This window comes from Argentina silus, assembly GCF_951799395.1.
Source record: "Argentina silus genome assembly, chromosome: 6".
NCBI classification, from domain to species: domain Eukaryota; kingdom Metazoa; phylum Chordata; class Actinopteri; order Argentiniformes; family Argentinidae; genus Argentina; species Argentina silus.
Genome location: NC_139660.1, coordinates 16,807,251 through 16,827,248, shown reverse-complemented (window position 1 = coordinate 16,827,248; position 19,998 = coordinate 16,807,251). Strand labels below are relative to the sequence as shown.

General features: G+C 44.1%; 2 protein-coding genes across 4 annotated transcripts; one reads left to right on the top strand and one right to left on the bottom strand.

Moving 5' to 3' along the window:
• Positions 1–667: 667 nt before the first annotated feature.
• ssbp3b (single stranded DNA binding protein 3b) lies at positions 668–12,507 on the top strand. Of its 3 annotated transcripts, none has more exons than XM_083672059.1 (18): positions 668–818; positions 1,518–1,590; positions 1,747–1,808; positions 2,011–2,095; positions 6,417–6,521; positions 7,754–7,828; positions 8,145–8,207; positions 8,401–8,464; positions 8,664–8,737; positions 8,819–8,883; positions 9,185–9,233; positions 9,569–9,604; positions 9,798–9,852; positions 10,037–10,101; positions 10,236–10,314; positions 10,511–10,539; positions 10,706–10,807; positions 11,115–12,507. In XM_083672059.1, exons 1-18 carry the CDS (start codon positions 763–765, stop codon positions 11,142–11,144), a joined length of 1,167 nt encoding a protein of 388 aa, XP_083528185.1. In that variant the 5' UTR covers positions 668–762; the 3' UTR covers positions 11,145–12,507. The 3 variants fall into 3 exon arrangements, with proteins under 3 accessions (XP_083528185.1, XP_083528187.1, XP_083528186.1); XM_083672060.1 differs by lacking the exon at positions 668–818 and adding an exon at positions 939–1,012; XM_083672061.1 differs by lacking the exon at positions 7,754–7,828.
• Positions 12,508–15,508: 3,001 nt separating this feature from the next.
• On the bottom strand, positions 15,509–19,067 carry LOC310806392 (type I iodothyronine deiodinase-like). Its single transcript, XM_083672472.1, has 4 exons — positions 18,631–19,067; positions 18,391–18,534; positions 16,984–17,183; positions 15,509–16,587 (listed from the first exon to the last, which is right to left on the bottom strand). The coding sequence occupies exons 1-4, from the start codon at positions 18,965–18,967 to the stop codon at positions 16,522–16,524; spliced, it is 747 nt and encodes a 248-aa protein (XP_083528598.1). The 5' UTR covers positions 18,968–19,067; the 3' UTR covers positions 15,509–16,521.
• Positions 19,068–19,998: the final 931 nt, after the last annotated feature.

The following is a 19,998-nucleotide window of genomic DNA, read 5'->3' as shown; positions in this document are numbered from 1 at the left end:
GTACTACACTGTTGCAGGAAACTGTATCAGCCAGGAGTAGGCGCACGTGTCGCTTGTTTACCTATAGGGCTGCGAGAGCAGTCAGCGCTTTTGAGGAACCCTGTAAACCGAAGTCGTCATACCAACAACCAATAAGATGTGCACTTTTCTTAAAGGGACAGAGCTTCACCTAATAATATTATTTCCAAGTCAAATATTCGAGATGGAGGTGAAGGGCCTTTTAATTATACAAATAGTAAGAGAGGCTATAAGAAAATGTTCCAAAACATATTTTCGAGTAAAAGTATCCCTGGTCTTCGAAGCCACTCTATGCACAGGCCACTGCATGATATCTAAAAAGCTGTAAGCAATGGCTGATAAATAAAAATAAATAAAATATATATAATTAAATGAGAGGCAGAAGCATGCGTCCTCTAGGTCAGAACAATTATATTGGTTATGTCTTTTTATATGTGTTGCATTGAGTTGATTTGACAAAAATACATTTTATTCGAGATATGTAAAGTAGATGCTATAACAGCCTCCCATTGGAAACGAAAAAAGCATGACATAACTTTAGGGCAGAACCTAATTAAATTACTGTATGCTCGTTGGCGGGAGTAGTTGCCAATCATACTAGTCCTATCCCCTTCCTCTTGACCAGGCTTGGTTGAGAAGTGCGGTTGGAGTGTGTGAGGGTCGCGGCCGTGGCTGACTGATGGTCTGACAGATGAAATAGCGAAAATAGAGAAAGAGAAGGCGGGCGTCCTCCCTCACAAAACCATGTTTCCTAAAGGCAAAGGGACCCCTGTGCCGTCAGATGGCCAAGCAAGAGAAAAGTAAGTTGTAAAACCTATTTATTATCTGTTGCAAGTCCCTTTGGCTTTATGTGCCTCGCTGGACAGCACAATATCCAGCAGAAGAAACGAATTTCCTCCTACCGCGGATGGAATTGAATGAACCGCCTTGTCTGCTCGCCATTCCTTCTCTGTATCCTGCCTATGGCTTTATTCTCTCCCCTCGGTTTGCATTGGTGATATGCATGTTTTGTAGTATCAAACAATTGTATTTTGGTTATGTTTAGGATTGTATTAAGTTAAACGGAGTAAAGAATAACAACAACGCCTGGTTTGGCTAGCTACATTGTTTCTCTGTTGCGTTTAGATAAAAAAAAATTCTCGGCGCCTCAGTTGATACTTTGTTTCAGTTGCTTACGAGGGCCATCTCTCCAACCCCCAATTCTTGAATCTTAATTGCGCGTTTTCTTGGTTCTGCGATGTTTTCGAATTTAATCGTTTGACATGTTGGCAACGCAAACCATTGTCCAAAAGGCCTGTAGAGCCAGGATCCAACGACTGAATGGCTTGCTCTTTAATACACAACATTGCTATTCGTACTGTAGGCTCAATACAAACAGAGCACCAAGACACTATTAATCATTGTAATGTATCTCCCCACATGTAATGGACTATAAAATGAATAAATCCTTATGTAAACTAATATTTAAATTATTTTAATGTTTGTGGTCGTCCCCCCAGGTTAGCTTTATACGTCTATGAATATTTGTTACACATAGGAGCACAGAAGTCAGCACAGACATTTTTATCAGAGGTAAGTCTGCCTGCTTACAACAGGCCTATACGTTTACTACAGTTTCAACATACCCTTGACTTTTGCAATGAACTTCACTGTTTTTGATGATGTATCTCACATTTGCACAGTCTCAGAGCTTGTCATGATTGTTTCTCTCAATTCACCCCTCTCTAGATCCGATGGGAGAAGAACATCACACTCGGTGAACCCCCTGGATTCCTACACTCTTGGTGGTGGTAAGTGTCCGGTAGACAAGAGATCTTTTGTATTTTTGGGGTTTGTTGGTAACACTTCACATTATGTTGCCCCCTATTGTATTAACATGATGTTACACTGTCATTAGATAATTACATAGCGTATGCCGTTGAGCGGTTTGTATTATTACACTAATGGAATATCACATTCTATTTCTTCATGACCCATCTCGTGTCCCCACAGTGTGTTTTGGGACCTGTATTGTGCTGCACCAGAGAGAAGAGAGTCATGTGACCACTCCAGTGAAGCAAAAGCCTTCCATGATTATGTGAGTGTTGCTCCTCATGAGAACTATTTTACTTGTGTCTGAGACAGGTCAAAAGAAACCATTCAAATTTGCATTCAGCATCTTTTATAGAAGAGATGAGGACAACATCTTCAATGAGGATTTGCAGCATGTGTGTAGAAAGTCACTTTCTCATAGTGAGATGTTGTAGAAGACTGCACTACATTTTGACATCACTATCTTCTCTGTTCTCCCCATTAACTTTTATACTTTTTTAATCAGAATGTTGTAAAGTTTTGATGCCTTTGATAGTTGGGAGACTTGGTTTTCTGCCTTTTTTCATCTCTGGGTCTTTTTCATTCATGTTTTGTTCTCTGGCTTGCAGATGTGTGCTGGTTTGTTTTATTGCTGCTTCTCTCTTCTCTGAGCTGCGTATAAACAGCTTTAGGGCTGTGTGTGTGTTTGAGAGTGCGTTGTTTCAGGGATGTCTATAGAGTGTGTCAGGGTTCTCTCAGCATCCTAGCACTCCAACCAGCTGTCATTTTCCCCTGTCATTGGCCCAGATGACGCTCAGAAGAAGAGCTTTAAGGCTTCTGGGAAAATGGTGCTGACGTCAGCGTGTCCTGAGTCAGACCTGTCGATGTGCGCTCCTGAGCCTCTCGATGCTCCAGCACCCTGCCTCACCACCCGGAGGAAAAACTGCCCTGTTCTGTCTCTCCAGTCTCCCGTGCTTCAGACCTTGTTAGACTTTGTTGTGGCTTGTCACTGTAGTACAATGTTAATGAGACGATTTTTTTTTTTTTAGGAGATCGCTTTCAACCTCAGAGACTGGCTCTGTCTTGCGCACAGGTTGCAATGTTTTCTGGAGCATCCTTCTTTGAAATGCTCCTCTGAGACTCAAAGCAATAGAACCTTTAGGGCTCAGGATTCATTCAGACAATTTTTCCAGATAGATGCACAGTTGGGTGGCTTATTATAATACTTGGCTCTTGCATAACGTCTATTTGCATGCTGTGTGTGTGGTGTTTGCATGTTCGAGACAATATGCTCTTGAGGAAATGACATCTTTTGTCTCTCACTTGCTTTAGCATCGGACAGGCAGAAAAACCTCCCATTCTAATAGCATTGTGTGCACCCCAGTGGTATAAAGTGCCTTCAGTCTCCTTCCTGTATCACAGATCTGAGGAGACAGGGTAGGTAAAAGTATCATGGCCGAAGCCCATCCAGGGATTTGCTTTCCTCTTTAAAGTGCTGTCAGATCAGTGCAGATGAAGGAAAGGAGACGAGGAGAGGAAAGGAAGCCACTCTTTCAGAATGTTGATAAACAGCCATTGTGTGGTTGGAAGCCTATCCCCAGGAAGGGGTTAAAATGGTGATGTATGTTGGCCTTGCTCTTGGCAGATAGGGTTGTCACGGCAACAGCCCTCCTGATCAGGCAGGTGACCTGGGAGCCAGAAGGAGACACAGAGCCAGCTCTGCCATTTGACTGGGCCTTAACCCTCCTGGTTCCAGTTAACAAAAGAATAATCACAATGTCTTAATTGATATGGGCTTATTGTTATTGCACTGATTATTATTGCTATGAATTGTCTAAAACGCATTAGCAGCTTTCTACTGATGTTTTCCCACAATGCTTTCATGCAGTTGTTTTATATTAAGGGTATTTGTTTCCTGTTTATTGGTTAGCGACATCAGTGATTGTCCTCAATGGCTAACACCGGTTTGTGAGCCTGTAACCATTGAAACAATTTTCATGATCAAGCAAAAGAAAGAACCTTCAACAATTGCTCAAGGTATTGTGGTTATCGTTCTGGCCCACAAAGCCTTGTACATCTTATTGTGGCCCTACTTGGCACTTGTGCTGGTTTTCCTTGTCTTCATTTGTGGATGCTGCAGTGGGGTCAGGGTTTTGCCTTTGTTTGTGTGGGCCTAGGACTCTGTCTCTCTGCGCTCTATACATGGACAGTGTGCTCACAGGGCCCTGTCTTTGTCTCTGTGGGGGAGGTGGCTGCTCGTAAAGCCCTGGTGTATTCATGCTGTGTCTGAGGGACGCTCCCTCAGCGCCCCGTCGCCATGGTGTCAGCCTGTGATTGATGGCTGTCAGGGGGCTGAGGGACAGATTGGAAGGGAAGGGGAGGGGAGTGGCATATGTCCGGCAACCAGGGAGGAGCTGAGGGAATAGAGAGCATAGATGAGGGGGGAAGGAGGGGAAAGAGAGGGGAGGGAGAGGGGTAGAGGAGTGATTGGGAAGGCTCTTCTCTGGATCCCTCTGCTAGACCTTTCACCAGAACGGTGAATGCAACACCATTTTTATTTTGTTGATGGATGGTTAAACATTTACTCACTTCAGGGAGGCTTCCTTTACATCGGTTCAAGTGGAATAAGTCAGACAGTTACGTCAGTTCATGAACAGTCAGTGTTGTGGTCTCTGGCCCACCCTCCCCCCTCTCTGTCTCTCCGTGTTTCTCTCATTCTCTCTCTCATTCTCTCTTTCTGTTTTTGTGGACACACAACCATATCCACGTATCCATATTCTATTTTCTATTGTATTTTAAACTGGTTTTACCCTGTAATCCAGTGGATTTGTTGTCCTCATTTGTCAATAGTAGACACATTCACAAACAAATTGTGTTTTAAAACGATCTCTGAGTCAAGATGTCTCGCTTTGAATGCCCTCATCAGTCCTGATGTTCCAAATTGCCCATTTGAGTAAATTCCTACAACTCCCAAGATTCCCCTCTCCCTCCTACTTGATGTCCTTCTGTTGAACAGCGCAAGAGCGTGCTGCTCTCTGGGAATCGCTGGCATAGTAGAGCAGGGTCAGAGTGCAAAAACACACACACACACACACACACACACTCACTGAAGCAGGGGGCTGGTCTAGTCTGTCATAAATAAGACCTCCCAGGGGAGATGGAGAGGTAGGCCCCTCTCAAGAGCCCCCCAGACCCCCAAGCAGGCTCTGTGACATCTGCCCCTCCTCTACCAAAGCATCTGCGAGACCTGGCCCTTTCCCACACCAAAGCAGTGAGCCATTCAGACAGTTCAGCAGGCACAGCAGTGGCCTTTAGCTGGAGATGATAAGCATCAGATGTAGCATGCCTGGAGACCTGCCATGCATGTAAATGTATCAATGTACATGAATCGAAGCACGATAATATTGAGCATTCAGTGCTGAAGTTGTGGTGATTTTTTTCATATTTGGTAGAATTGTTATGGAACATATAAAAAGAAAAATGCTGAATATTTTTTCAATGGCATCCCTAGAGGTGTCTGGTGTTGTCTGCTGAGAGGGTTTGCCCGGTTTGAGTGACCCTTTTATCTGTTCCTATAAGCCTCCACACCGCAGCGTAAGCCCATGAATGCCTGGGACAACACTTCCTTTTTAACTCTTTGGAATAAACCTCATCTCAACTCCATGCATATCAGTGATTACTGACACACTTCTATGACAACAGCAATGCATGCCTGTGTCCCAGATATTCTCTGAGCTGTTGTGGCTCTGTGTGTTCCAGTAATGGAGGATCTGTGGCACGGCGGGCTCCCTCCGGCCTCACTTCTCTCCCTGTTGTGGTATTTCACAGTGGGCCTGCAGCGCCATGCTGCTGGGACATAATTAGGGAGGGTGCAGTCGATACCAGGCCGTGTGTGTGTGTGTGTGTGTGTGTGTGTGTGTGTGTGTGTGTGTGTGTGTGTGTGTGTGTGTGTGTGTGTGTGTGTGTGTGTGTGTGTGTGTGTGTGTGTGTGTGTGTGTGTTCTTCTACTTGGGGCATTTTCTTAGTCATTTGTCATTCTGTATATGATTTTAAACCATATACTTCCACCGCTGTAGACATTAGAGTGGCTCAAATCCTCCTACTAAAGGGAAAAAAAACATTCAATTATGGCCGTGTGACCAAAGCAAATGGCACATTAGTGAATTATGGCTGTGGTTTCAACAGGAAATTGCCCAGCGAGATCCTGCTGTGTCTAAGCACTTTAGAGTGAATCACTGAATCCCACAGATTCTTATCAAATCTACTGGATCCTGGATCAGCATGCGCTATTAGATTCCACTTCAGTCCAGCTCTGCATCCATAGTCAGCCTTGACTCCATCTCGGTCTGTGGTGTGTCTCTGATACATTATTAGTAATTTAGCTTGCACCTAAACCTAATGTTTATGTTAGTTATCTAAGGTCGTCATTGTTACTCCACAGTGAAAGGTTTTAAATGGTATTTTTTGTTCTTTTAGATATACATATAATTTCTTTGCAACAGTGCTCCTTCACAATACAAACTCAATATATCAAGACTGTTAGTATCGATCTGGTAGAGCGCTATCTTCCTGTATTAAACTAATTCTGTCTCTGTTTTTACCCCCAGAGTGCAGCTGCAGCACCCAGTCCGGTGATGGGGGGGATGCCCCCGGGGGATGGGATGCCAGGTGGACCGATGCCAGGAGGACCTATGCCCCCAGGGTTCTTTCAGGTCAGTCTGCCTCTCTTCTTCTCACTCTTGAGAGTGGATGCAACTCTTGAGACCTGTGAGCGAAACTTCTTCATCTTCATCGAAACCTCTCATTGGCATCAATGCATGATTTATGTGATAGTCACTGTTGCACACACACTTCTCATGAGTTTTGCTTTATGTGCATAGGTTGCACTAGCTGTGCATCTGCTCTGCTCTTCTTCTGTCTCTCTCTCTCAGTCCTGCCATCTAGCTGCACTGCATTCCACATTTCTAGCTGCCTGCCCTGCTGGGCTCTGTGTTAAAGGGATGTGTTTCTATACTGGGGCTGTGTCTGTGCTGCTCTGCTGTGCCTCTTGGGTTGTGTTGGGTTTCTGCTCTGAGACTTGTTGTTGTTGTTGTTGGCATCCTAGTAATCCACTGTGTGCCTACTCCAATGTGCTGTAGGGAAACAGGGAGGCAAGGTTGGGCCTGCCTTTAATGGAGAAATCGAAAGGTGCACCACCTAACGTAAATCAATATCTCCTGAGAGTAAACTCTTGGCAGCTGTGTTAGGGTTTTACTCGAAGAGGTGACATCAAGTGTTATCCTGTGGTCTTACGTCCCTCTGGCAAAACCATGATGCACTTTAGATTTACCAACAGTTTCTTGATGATGGCACAGGTTGTGCACTATGATAACAACCTTACATTTTAGATTGTTGTGTTTTCAACTGCGCCTCCAGTAGAGAAGCTATCCTAAGTAGCCCAGTCATTTGGTGTGTGTGTGTGTTTGTCACAGACATACAGACCCCCTCCACACAACCCCCCCCACACACATCTAGTTTTATCAGTCATTTGAGTGGTCTTAATTAGCCAGGCTTTTATCAGCAGCATGAGTTCCACAGTGATGGTGTTTGGGGATGTTGTAAAGCTAATTGCATGGAGCTTAATTGATGCTGAGGTAATTGGAGGGGGAAATTACTAGTGATGACAGGCTGGATGCTTGTTGCCTGGTGTTCTGACTGACTCGCACTTGAGCACACTTCCTCTATGTTTTCCTCTCTACCCCCCCCTCTCCCCTCACTCTTTCACACTGCATCTGGAATTAGTAAATGAACAGATTTACCTCCCCTCTTTCTTAAGCCCAACCTTTTGCACACCACTCTACCCTGCACCTTCAAACTATCCTCTACTCTGCAGTAACTCACCCCTCTCTCTCTCTCTCTCTCTCACTTTCCCCCACTCTCTCCCTCCGTCTCTGCCACGCCACAGGGTCCTCCTGGTCCCCAGGGCTCTCCTCACCCTCAGCCTCCCCCTCCTAACAGTATGATGGGACCCCACAGTCAGGTAATACTCACTCCCTCTCTCTCTTTCTCTCTCTGTGCTCTTCGTTTCTCTGTCTGCTGTCACATTGGGGGAAACACGCTCATTTCTTGTTGCAATGTCTCTCTGCTTCATGCTTTTGCATACGTCTTTCGGCTTGACGCTTTTTGCAGCTTGGAACAATCAATCACACTAGGTTCTGGGTTCTATTATGGTTGTTTTCTTGAAATGTACTCAACTGCCACATATTTGGTAAAAATATAATATAAAGGTAGTGCAATAGTCCATTTATTTCTGCTATTGTGTTGTAATCAATTGGTCTTTTTCATACCTTTTTTAGTCTTTCATGTCACCACGCTTCGCCGGAGGCCCACGAGGTCCCCCCATCAGGATGGGCAACCAGGTAAACAAACAAACACACAAACAAAGACCCCTTGAGTCCAGACATCCTCCACCATAACCACTACTGGTTATAACCACTACATCACTCTCTCCAATTCCACTACTGCACTTCAGCAAACAGCTTTCCTCAACTGAGCATATGTGATACTGCTGTAGAACCTCTTATCTGTGAACACCTCCTGTGTTCTCTGTAGCCCCCAGGCGGTGGCCCTGGTCCCCATCCCATGCTGGCTAACATGGACCACGTACGAGCACAAGGTGAGCCTCCAGAGGAGATCAACACACTGCTGTACAGACTCAAATATCTCTCTCGAGAGAAAGAGACAGTCATACAGTCACCTCCTTTGCTTGACTGAACCCACCTGCGAGATGAGAGAAGAGAAATGTTTGTGAAGAGCGTGGCTGGTATTGAGAAGGGATTACTCTGAATGCTACCTCTGCTTTTGTTAACCTCCAGGGCATCCTAACTTGGGACCGATGCAGAGAATGAGTGGCCCTCGAGGCATGGGCCCTATGGGGCCTGGACCCCAGGTAGGCTACGCCCGTCACATTTATGTGCTGTATTATGCCAGACTAGTGGTGGTAAACATAATCACACTTCTATCATTGCAGAACTTTGGCGGTGGGATGCGGCCTCCACACAACTCCATGGGACCCGGCATGCCAGGAGTGAACATGTGAGCCCGTGTGTGTGTGTGTGTGTGTGTGTGTGTGTGTGTGTGTGTGTGTGTGTGTGTGTGTGTGTGTGTGTGTGTGTGTGTGTGTGTGCTCTGCTTTTTCTCTTCAAGAAACTGATGTGCATGTCTACGCAGGCTATGAGACAATGATTGTTCTATGCACTATGTTGCATAGTGGTCCAGCATTTTCTGATTTCACCCATTTTTTTGTTAAATTAAGGCCCCTGGATACTAGATCTTAAGTTTCTCTTGTCATTGTTTACTTTGTTATTAAACCAGGGTTTCTCTTTCTGTAATGTAGGGGCCCAGGTGCTGGCCGGCCATGGCCCAATCCCAACAATGCCAACTCAGTGAGTAATTCTTTCCATATAGACACACACACACACACACACACACACACACACACACACACACACACACACAGATTCTCTCTCTCTCACACACACTCTTACTGTGATGGTTCAGATTGCAGCAGAGTCTGTCCTCAGTAAGAGCTCTGGAGGTCTAATGCATTAAAATGTTCTCTCGTCTGGGATATGATGTAATTGTAGTATTATATATCCAAGTTTCCATGAAAGGTAGACACTGGTGATGATGTTAGGAAGATGATGAATGATGTTTGGAGAGGTGAACATGGATTATATTCCCTGTTTCTGGTCTGTAATGTTTTTGCTTTGTGTTTCAGATGCCTTACTCATCACCCTCTCCTGGTGCATACGGGGTAAGAGCCCAGACACTCTCCTCAACACCAGTGTTTACACTCTGGTCATAGACATAGAAACGCTGCTTCATTATCGTCTCTCAAGACCATGCGTAGTTTAGGTATATTCGGAACTGTTTTGGATACATTGCCGGTAAAGTGATTGTCTTGGATGTGAATATTCTGTCTCTGTGTGTTTCTGCCACTCCAAAAGGGGGGATCTGGAGGAGGGGGGCCCCCTGGAACACCCATCATGCCCAGCCCTGCAGGTAGGTGACCCCACTTCCTCACTCAAGAAAGGGAAATGCATCAAAGTTGACATGGCTTGTACATAAGTCGTCACAATACCTGTAATCTTCAGTGATGTCATTCGCTTACCTAGCTGTTCTATGACATGAACATATGACATGAAGCTAAACAAACCTTTTTTTTTTTTTTTTTTCTTCCTTTCAGACTCCAACAACTCTGGCGACAACCTCTATACCATGATCAACACTGGACCTGGCAACCGGACAAACGTGAGTGCAATCCCCCTCCTTAATCCATCTATATTACATACAGTGTTTCTCCTTGGTCCAGTCCAGTGTGACTGCTGTCTGTACCTTGTGTGTTGATGTGGTTGCTAATGTCCCTGCTTGTGTCTCCTGTGCAGTTCCCCATGGGGCCTGGCTCTGACGGCCCGCTGGGAGCCATGGCAGGGATGGAACCACACCACATGAATGGATCGCTAGGTAACGTTGCCTGCGACTGGTGCTAAACACAGCCTGGACACATAGCATCTCACTGCCCACAAAATGGAGTCGAAACTGAAACTTGACTCGTGTTAAATACTTTCCAACTGACTACTGACCACATGTTCATGGTTTGTAAATGTTCTTTTTTTTTTTTTCTCTCTCCTTTCTTTCTCTTTTTTTCTTTCTTTCTTAGGTTCTGGTGACATGGATGGAATGAACAAGGTATATAATAACATGACCATGTTATTTTCATTATCACAACATGATGGCATAACAAACTATTTGAGTTATGGAACCCTCATAAAAGTGGGACATCTGAACTGTCCCATAGGTTGTTTTTTCTGCAGCAGCTTTTCGCAGTTAATCTGAATATCTCCTTTCTTGACAGAATTCTCCAAACAATTTAAGTGGCATTAGCAATCCTCCTGGAACCCCAAGGGATGACGGCGAGATGGGCGGGAACTTCCTCCATTCCTTTCAGAGTGAGAACGTGAGTACCCTGCCTCCCCTACAATGCTTCTCCACCTGGTACTCATCTGTGAGGCTACTGTGTTGACCGTAAGGAAGCTTTGATCAAGTCAAAGGTTCACAGGGCAGAGTTGACACTGCAGTCTTGTGAAACCACAGTGACAGCATCAGGACTCGCAGTGGCACTGCAGTGTTGTTGCTGGGCAGTTGCCAAGTAACAGCTGTAGCTGAAGTGAGGAAGTGCATTTCCTATTTACGTGTGTGTGTGTGTACATTGCATACTTTAACATTCCAGTGGATTTGATCCTTCTTCCCTCTGTGCCCCTCAGTATTCCCCCACCATGACGATGAGTGTGTGACCCCCCTTCATTCTCCACCAATCAGAGGATCTGAGCTCATACCAGGACATGGCCAAACACATCAGCACAGAACCAGGGACAGGCGCCATTTTGGTTCCATGCTACTCCAGAATGCTGATAAGAATTCCAAAATGGCTGGCAACTACTGCTCCTCGCTCAAAATGAAGGACAATTCTTCATTTATCACAACCCCAAGTGTGACGAAACCAGCTACTGAAACAATGCATACATGACACGTTTTTTAGTTCTCTGCAGAGAAGATTCTTTCCCCAAAGCAAAGGAAATTGTTAAAGTTGACCTCTTATGCTTTTATTATTGCTTTGTGGTGCAGAAAATGTTTCAGCTTTCACCACTTTAACACTGGAGTGTGTGCATATGCATTGTGAACTAGGAAACAAAAAGATTTTTCCATATTTTGCTTTTTAGCTACAGTGTATATATATGTCACAAAAGTCAGAAAACACAGGAAACACTCAGAATTTGCCTTTAACTCTGTGACCACTCCATTGACTTACTATGCCACAATGTTCTACTTGCCCGCCCCACTATTTAGGGAAAATGATTAGGCCTTTGTAAGAAGCCCTTTCACAGTTTCTAAGCCTGTGTGGGTTTTTTTAAATGTACAATTTGATCAGATTTGATGCTTTCACAGAATGACATATATTAAGGAAATGTTTGTGGGTTACGTTTTATTTAGGAGAGCACTCTTATATTCTGCACTGGTTATGTTGCTTTTATTTAAACAGTCGGACTGCTGTGGTGTCGAGGTGAACCTTGACATCGCCATAACAACTGAGTGCATGAATGCAGAGATCTGTGTACAACATACTACCTAGCGCTGCTCCTTTCTGTGAACACCTGCTTTAAAGACGTGTGGTGTGTAACCTCTTACCTGCTTGTGCTTAACAACACCCTGTGCCCTTTCTCTTCATCGTTATAGCCGTCTCTGTGCTTTCTTATTGGTTCATCGTGATGAGATGAAAAAGAAAGAGTTGCCCATTGTAACCTAACCCTGATATGCATATTGGTCAATCATATTTTCGTCGTATTTTTTTTTTTTTTGCCCCTATTGCTCTGTTTTTTTTGTTTTTTTTATATATATTTTGATACAAGATTTGACTACGTATATTGCCCCAGTTATTGAGAGGTTAGTCAAAGCTTTTAAACTGATTCTAGTAGGCATTATTATAAACTTAGTGGCAGTCTTGTAAATGTGTTGAGAACTTTGTTTCATTTTCTGTGAACATTAAGCATTATACACCTCTGTCCTATGTTGCTTTTATTTGCTGATTCTTTTTTTATTTTTATTTTTTTTTTCAAATTGAGGAAAAAGATTGCTTGTTAATATAATTTTACAATAACTTAACAACTTGTCCTTGGTTTTTATTGTTTCCTGTTTTGTTAAACTCACTTACACACACTCACACACAAACTCCCTCATCCATTCAGTGCCACCTCTCCTCCTCACTGATTCTGAAAGCAGAAAGGGGAGTATCATAGAGAAAACACCAAGACTATAGATTTATACCACATAAATTACCTTTTATCTCAATTCAGGTACATACAACAAATACATTGCTGTATCACCTCTGAGAAAAGTATGTTTCACACACATGTTGGACCGTTGTGACGAATCTCTGCCACAATTCCTGCATTACCTTTTGATGTATTAGTCCATTGCATTCACCAGGCCTTTGTTGACCCAGCGTCACTCACAGTACACAGCGTACACATTAATTGTGCAGAACAGCTCCCTGTTCTGGTAGGTGTGAGAGACACAGGTGTCGGTGTAGGGGTCCCACAGACAGCGGCTGGCAAGCAGCATCCCCCCGCTCCCCTGTTGCCCCACCTGCCCCAGTGCCACTGTGCATACCAGCCTGTAGCGAGCATGGCAGACCGTCTTCACCAAGCTCCTGACCTCCTCACTCAGCGCTTTGGCCAGCGAGCCACAGCAGGGGGCGCTGTAGCCAACACCCTCCAGGCGCGACGACAGGAAATCCTGTAGCATGTGAGAGGCCAGGACGCAGGGGAACCTCTCAGTGGGCTGGGCCGAACCTGCAGGGACCTGGGACGGAGGAGATGAGGGATGCATCTCAATAGTCTGGAGTGGCTTCCTTTCTCTCCTCTCCTTCATCTGCATTGATTTGAAAACCCTAGAATTTGGAATTTTCTTTTGCCTATCCAGTTCTTTCAAATTAGCTCCTTTTGGAGTAAAGGAGATGGAGGGAAGACGCCATGATAGACTATTGAGATGCAACCAGCAGGGTGAAGAGTGGCAGGGGTTGGGTTAGACTACTGTCAAGATAAGGGCAGCTCAGTTCAGCAATAGTAATATATGTATGTGTGTATACCACCATATAAATGTGTCTTTGGGGGATTTTCTTAGACCTGTTCATTCACTATAACAATGGGTTTCCTTGGCGGGGCCTTCCTCGCTGCAAGTTTCAGTGCTGCGCGTTCCTGAGAACACACAAACAAATGCTGTTATGCAGAAGGATGCAGTATGAAAATAGCTATGGCCTGCTTAACTTCACTATCATTCATTTAATCAGAATTAACAACATGCATATAGTATATTGTGATACTAAACAGTCAGATGTAAGGGAATGAGAGGAGCCTCACCCTGAGCTCCTTGGAGAACTTCTGGGCAGCCAGGAGCCCCTTGAGGCTAAAGAGCCCCTTGGCCTGGGTCTGGGTGTGGGTGTGAGTCTGAGCCTGGCTCTGTGCAGGTCTACTGGACAGTCTGCGGAGCAACCCAGGGGCTCCTACTGACACCTGGACAGACATCATGACGCACATCAGATCATCATCTTGTGATTCTCAGAAATCACATTTACTTACAAAAGTCCATGATTTTAGGCATCTTGAATATAGTGAACGCACACACTTACTCAGTCATACGCATGCACGCAAGGACACACACACACACACACACACACACACACACACACACACACACACACACACACACACACACACACACACACACACACACATACATACACAGTAACACACAATCAGTTCAGTATGATGTCTCAATTACATCATTTTAAAAAGCAGCCAATCTTATGCACACGTTTACACAATGGCTCTAAAGGTTTGGTGGTCATGTGTGGGATCCTGTACCTCCTTCACTGCTTTGTTGCTGTTCTCCTGGATCTCTCTCACTGAAGCCTTGCTGCCTCGCTTCGCCTCTCTGGATTTCTCCATTGCTAAACAGAAGGTACAATAGTTATTGGAAAAAAAACAACTTTAATACATATAATATATATTATACATATGAATTGTATTCATTTGTCTTTATTATTTTTTGAACAGAACACCACCATTATACACACTTTTAGAAAACATATCTAATCCTGAACAATTGTGTAATGATGTACATTGATGTTATTGACTATTGACTATATGATTTTGATCCTTGATTTACTGTGCAAATAGTATGTGACAGAACTGAACTTACTAGCAAAGTTCGCTTGGTTTTGCTGTGAGGTCTCTTACCTGTTCAGTATGTGATGGTTGTGTCCATTGTGTTGGTATGAGGGTAAGAGCACTGGTTATAGTCTCACTGACCAAGTACCTCCCCCTGCTTGTCTGCTGCTCTGTGGGTTGCCAATGCTACTCAGCCCACCTGACCTTGTAGCCCTGCCAAGTCCCTGTCATTGTAACAACAGTATTTCAAAGCAAACCAATATAATGTTCTGTATGCACTCTGCACACTACCCAAGCCCGTCACTCCACAGGGTCACACAATCACAAGCTGAGTTCCAATTCAAAATCTCACCCGCTTTCCTCAGCTGTTGTCAACTGTTTGGATCTGAAATGTATGGATCGGTGTGAGAAGGGCTAGTGTCAATAGCTGCACATCGCCCTCTGGTGGTGGACCATGTTTAGAGCAAACCATCTTTCAAGTGTGTAAAGTAAGGAAGTGAAGGAAGTGAGGGGAAGAGGTTTTGGGTTGGAATTGAGCCAGAGGTTCATACTGTACTCCCCACAATGGAGAGGTTTGACACACATTTAGCATGTTGGCTCCTGCCACACAATGGGACATAGGCCTAAGCTGCACCAGTGAGTCCGGACCACGACTCCCCAGAGACTGCTCTTCACAGGACAGCGGCCTGACTTGGCTCCGCCCCTTACAGTTTGTTTAAAAAGTTGTAGCAACAACACCATGCAGTTTTATTCACTGTATCCTAGTGATTGACATATAACTTTGAGTTATTATTCGTTGGTTTTGAAGTCTATTTGATTTTAGATGCAGAGTCGTTTGCATTGTACTTTTTTATTGGTTTATTCAACTTTTACAAGCTGAGCCTTTCATTACAAGATGATTGACTTATCTACATATAACATGTCTGGGCCAACATTACTACTGTATTTGTTCATTTTATGTGGTATTCTCTTCTTACTGCTAGGGTCTTGCTGGTAGCCTACTTGTTGTTATGTAACAATTACCACAGCAATTACCACAGCTGCAATGTCTGCATATAACTGATTCCTTCATAAACATGAATATGATATCACACAAAACAAATGACACAGATATGCTATGAATGTTTCTACATCATTCGGCATGGAGCCTATTTTAAATTCATCAAATTACAATAGCCAGAGGTTTGCACTGTAATCATCATGTAAAAAGCAGTTGCATGCAAAAGTATCTATAAGCATTCATAGACAATGTGTCAAGCGTAGTGGTTACACAAGGAGACCAAATCACTGTAAACCCATTATATTATGTAAAATACAAGATAAAACACATACCAACTAGAATATACATTGTTTCCCTTTTCATACACCTCTTTATCGATAGTTGAAAACTGTTTCAAACTCAACCTTTCAATTGGAGAAATAGTGATATTATTTGGTTTAATGAAGTTATATAATGGATACATATCAGCTTAATCATTAATCTTTATGACAACCTCATATCCCAGTCTCAAATCGACCTCTCGTCCTGCCTATGCACTTCTTGAGATCTGAGGTTTTCACAGCTGTAAGTAATGTGGTGTTAGCTTCACCCTGCCACCTTACTGACACCTATCCAATTCTCTCAGATCAGGTGTGAGGGGGTTCATCTGGGATTCAAGGCACATTACTTATACAAAATAAAAAATAAAAATCCTCAATTTCCTATGAAACTTCCTGGTCTGACCAACACACACACCATGATTGGAACACCTCCCCATGTTTCTCTTCATCAGGTTACAGAGTCCAAAGGTTTGATCTGTACCCATCACTCATGAACATGGAGGAAATGTACCGACTCAAATGTGGAGAGTTGGGATCCCATAGAGTATGATTACGAACCAACACACACTGTCAGTCAGAGGTAAACAAATACAATACAATGTGACTTGATGATGAAGGTCACGTCCTATTTCATCTTCTCCAGGCATGAGCGCACCGCCTCAGGACTGTAGCCCCAAGGTCCCTTATACCCCTGATGAAAGAGAATAGGCAGGTGGTTGTATACTGTCGGTGAACAAGCTGAATTGACATGTTAAACTTGCAAATACTATGAAAGCAACAGGGCAAGAGTGTGGGAAGCTGGCATTTGCCCCAGAAGACTTTCACCATGGTTATACAGATGTAACATATCAATATTCTTGGCTGAGTTCCAGGTGGCCTTTCTCCCAGATCAAATCTTAAAACTACTGAGTCACGATGTGTGCAAGTCAGAAAGAAAAGAAAAAAAATGCTTCTGGCAAAATTCCAGACAAGGGATGCAGATAGTAATTTAGGATACTCTTTCACACGCAAGCAGATTGCATGAGCAATTGAACATTACCTTTGCAACATTAAACTCCTAACTCTTTCACTTTTAAGAAATCCATACCTTATAAACAACTTTTCCTGCCTGCAGCACATAGAGCCTCTCAGGCATAGCCCCATATTTAGAGGCTGTGGTATCGGTCATGGCATCCACTACCACAGGGCACAGGGGGTCCTCCTTGACCAGCAACTGAGCTGCTGCCAGTCGCTCCTCCAGGTTCTGGTGTTTATTGATGTCAAAATTGTTGACAAAAGCCCAACCATCTGAAGGAGAGACAGACACAACTATTCTAGTGATTGTGTCATTAGCTGTGGCCTGAGATACAACTGTGAGTATATAGAAACGTTTTGGATAGTTCTAATCAAGCCACTATAAATCATAACAAAATCTTCAAACATAAAAGATACAGTCTTAGATAACCGTTTTATTGATCACATCACCTAAGGTAGGGCTAGCCGCAACTGCAACCCGACTGCTTTCCATTCGGCTTGCACACAAATACATAGACGAAAACAGAAAGCACATCGACGCACTCTAAATAAAATATTGTAACGAACGGCGGGGTAGAGCAGCTTGCCCTAAGCGGGTATCGAACTCGCAACCTTCCGCTTACAAACCGGCCGCGCTAGCCACAACACCAAGAGAGTTAACTCAGAAGTGTCAGAAGTGGGATGGCGCCCGTGAGGCCATCGGAGAGGCGTGTCCACGTGAGAGACTTGTATAGTGAAGCGTGAGGGCACGCTCTCCCGAACGGAGGGGATAGTGTAACGACCCTGTGTAAGGCCCGTTAGCAGCTCCGCCAAGGGAGTTAACTCTCTTGGTGTTGTGGCTAGCGCGGCCGGTTTGTAAGCGGAAGGTTGCGAGTTCGATACCCGCTTAAGGCAAGCTGCTCTGCCCCGCCGTTCGCTACATTGGTGTCAGAAGTGGGATGGTGCCCGTGAGGCCATCGGAGAGGCGTGTCCACGTGAGAGACTTGTATAGTGAAGCGTGAGGGCACGCTCTCCCGAACGGAGGGGATAGTGTAACGACCCTGTGTAAGGCCCGTTAGCAGCTCCGCCAAGTGAGTTAACTCTCTTGGTGTTGTGGCTAGCGCGGCCGGTTTGTAAGCGGAAGGTTGCGAGTTCGATACCCGCTTAGGGCAAGCTGCTCTACCCCGCCGTTCGTTACAATATCTTGCTCTAATATCCTCTTGTTTTTTTGTGTTGTTCAAAAAGCACCACCGCCCCAGGAGAAAAAAATCAACTCTCCGCAATAAATAACAACACAGCAAACAAGTAGGACATATTGAAGCAGGTTTTTATTCAGTGATAGAGTGCGGCGGTGAATTTTTCTGTTTTCGTCTATGTATTTGTGTGCAACCCGAATGGGAAGCAGTCGGTGTGCAGTTGCAGCTATGGTATGCCATATGAAAAGTGATAACATGGGTTCTAGGCACTGGTCTATTAGTTCTTGAGCGACTGATTCACTCACCTGTTGAATGCGCCTCGGCGACGTAGATCACAAGGAAGTCCGCCACATCGCTGAAGTCCTTGACGAGTCCCTTGAACTCCTCAAGTTTGTACATAAATGGGGGTCAGGTGCAACTTCCAAAATTCAACACCAGTGGTCTCTTGTCTAGGTGGAATATAAGCATAACACAAACATTACAATGGGAATTTCTAAATGAGTAGCCTAGTCCACCTAGGCAAAACCGCAGAAGACCTCCCTCACCTTTCATGTAATTGTAGATGCTGGTCCTCTTGCCGTCCAAGGTAATCACAGGCGAGTCAGGAGCCTTGAAACCCTGGAAAGCTTCTTGACCGAGAGAAGACCACATTATACCGCAGTAGCCTTTGAGAAAGGCAAACGACTTAAACGTTGGTCCCCAATCTTCATACTTGAACTTCTGATTCTGATTCATCTCACCTATTGTTCCCATCTTCAAAACAATTTTCTTAGTCAAGCTGGGTGAAATAAAGTCCAGAAGAGAGAGAATCAGAATCTGCAGAATCGCAAAGCAAACGTAGCATAGCGTTGAGAGATAAATGTACAATTTCAATAAAATCATGTTGTTCGTTTGTTGTCGGCAGTTTGGGCCAAAGTCATGCGAAATAAAGACTAACTATTGTCGATATGGCTTCGCCTATAAGTCATAACAATATGCAATAGGCTACCAATCCCCTACCTCGCTTCTACAAACGACACTTTAACCCCTAATATAACATGTAGGCCTATATGACTGGGTGGACTAAAGTAAGATTGTGGAATATGTTGGCCAATTTACCAAATATGGTCTTGTCGGACAGACCACGCCCCTCGCGACAGACCACGCCCCATTTAGCTACGACTTTTACTGTCCCGACAGGCTGACAGCTATCACAGCGTGTCTCAAGTGTATATTGTTCATTTTTGCTGTCACTGTTACTTGTGAACTTACCGTTAGATGTCACCATGATTAATTGTAGACTAGTAGCCAAACACATTGTTCCTGCTCAACGCTCCAAAGGTTCGTGAAAAAGTCGAAGTAAACATAGGCAGGAGCATGAGGAGAATTGCTCCCATCTACTGGATGAATTTAATAGGCTACATTGATAACCTCAGTAATTTACATATTCCAACCACACTAGCACTGGTTGATGGGGGGAAGAGAGAAATGAATTATGTCCCTGTTCATCTAAATGACAAGATAACATTTGGCTTCCTTACTGTCCCTTGAACAATGTTTTTACCAAATCAAAATTTACCCATCTTCTAATGGCTACTTCCAATATGATAATGCACCATGTCACAAAGCAAAAGTTATCTCAAACTGTTTTCATGAACATGACAATGGGTTCAGTGTTCTTCAGTGGCCTTCCCAGTCACTGGATCTGAATCCAATAGAACACCTTTGGGATGTGGTAGAACGGGAGATTCACAGCTTGAAAGTGCACCTGAAAAATCTGCAGGAATTGCGTGATGCAATCATATCATGGACCAGAATCTCAAAAGAATGTTTCCAACATCTTGTGGAATCAATGCCACAAAGAATTGAGGCTGTTTTGAGAGCAATGTTCCTAATAAAATGGTCAGTGACTGTAATTGTATCTTCATATCCTA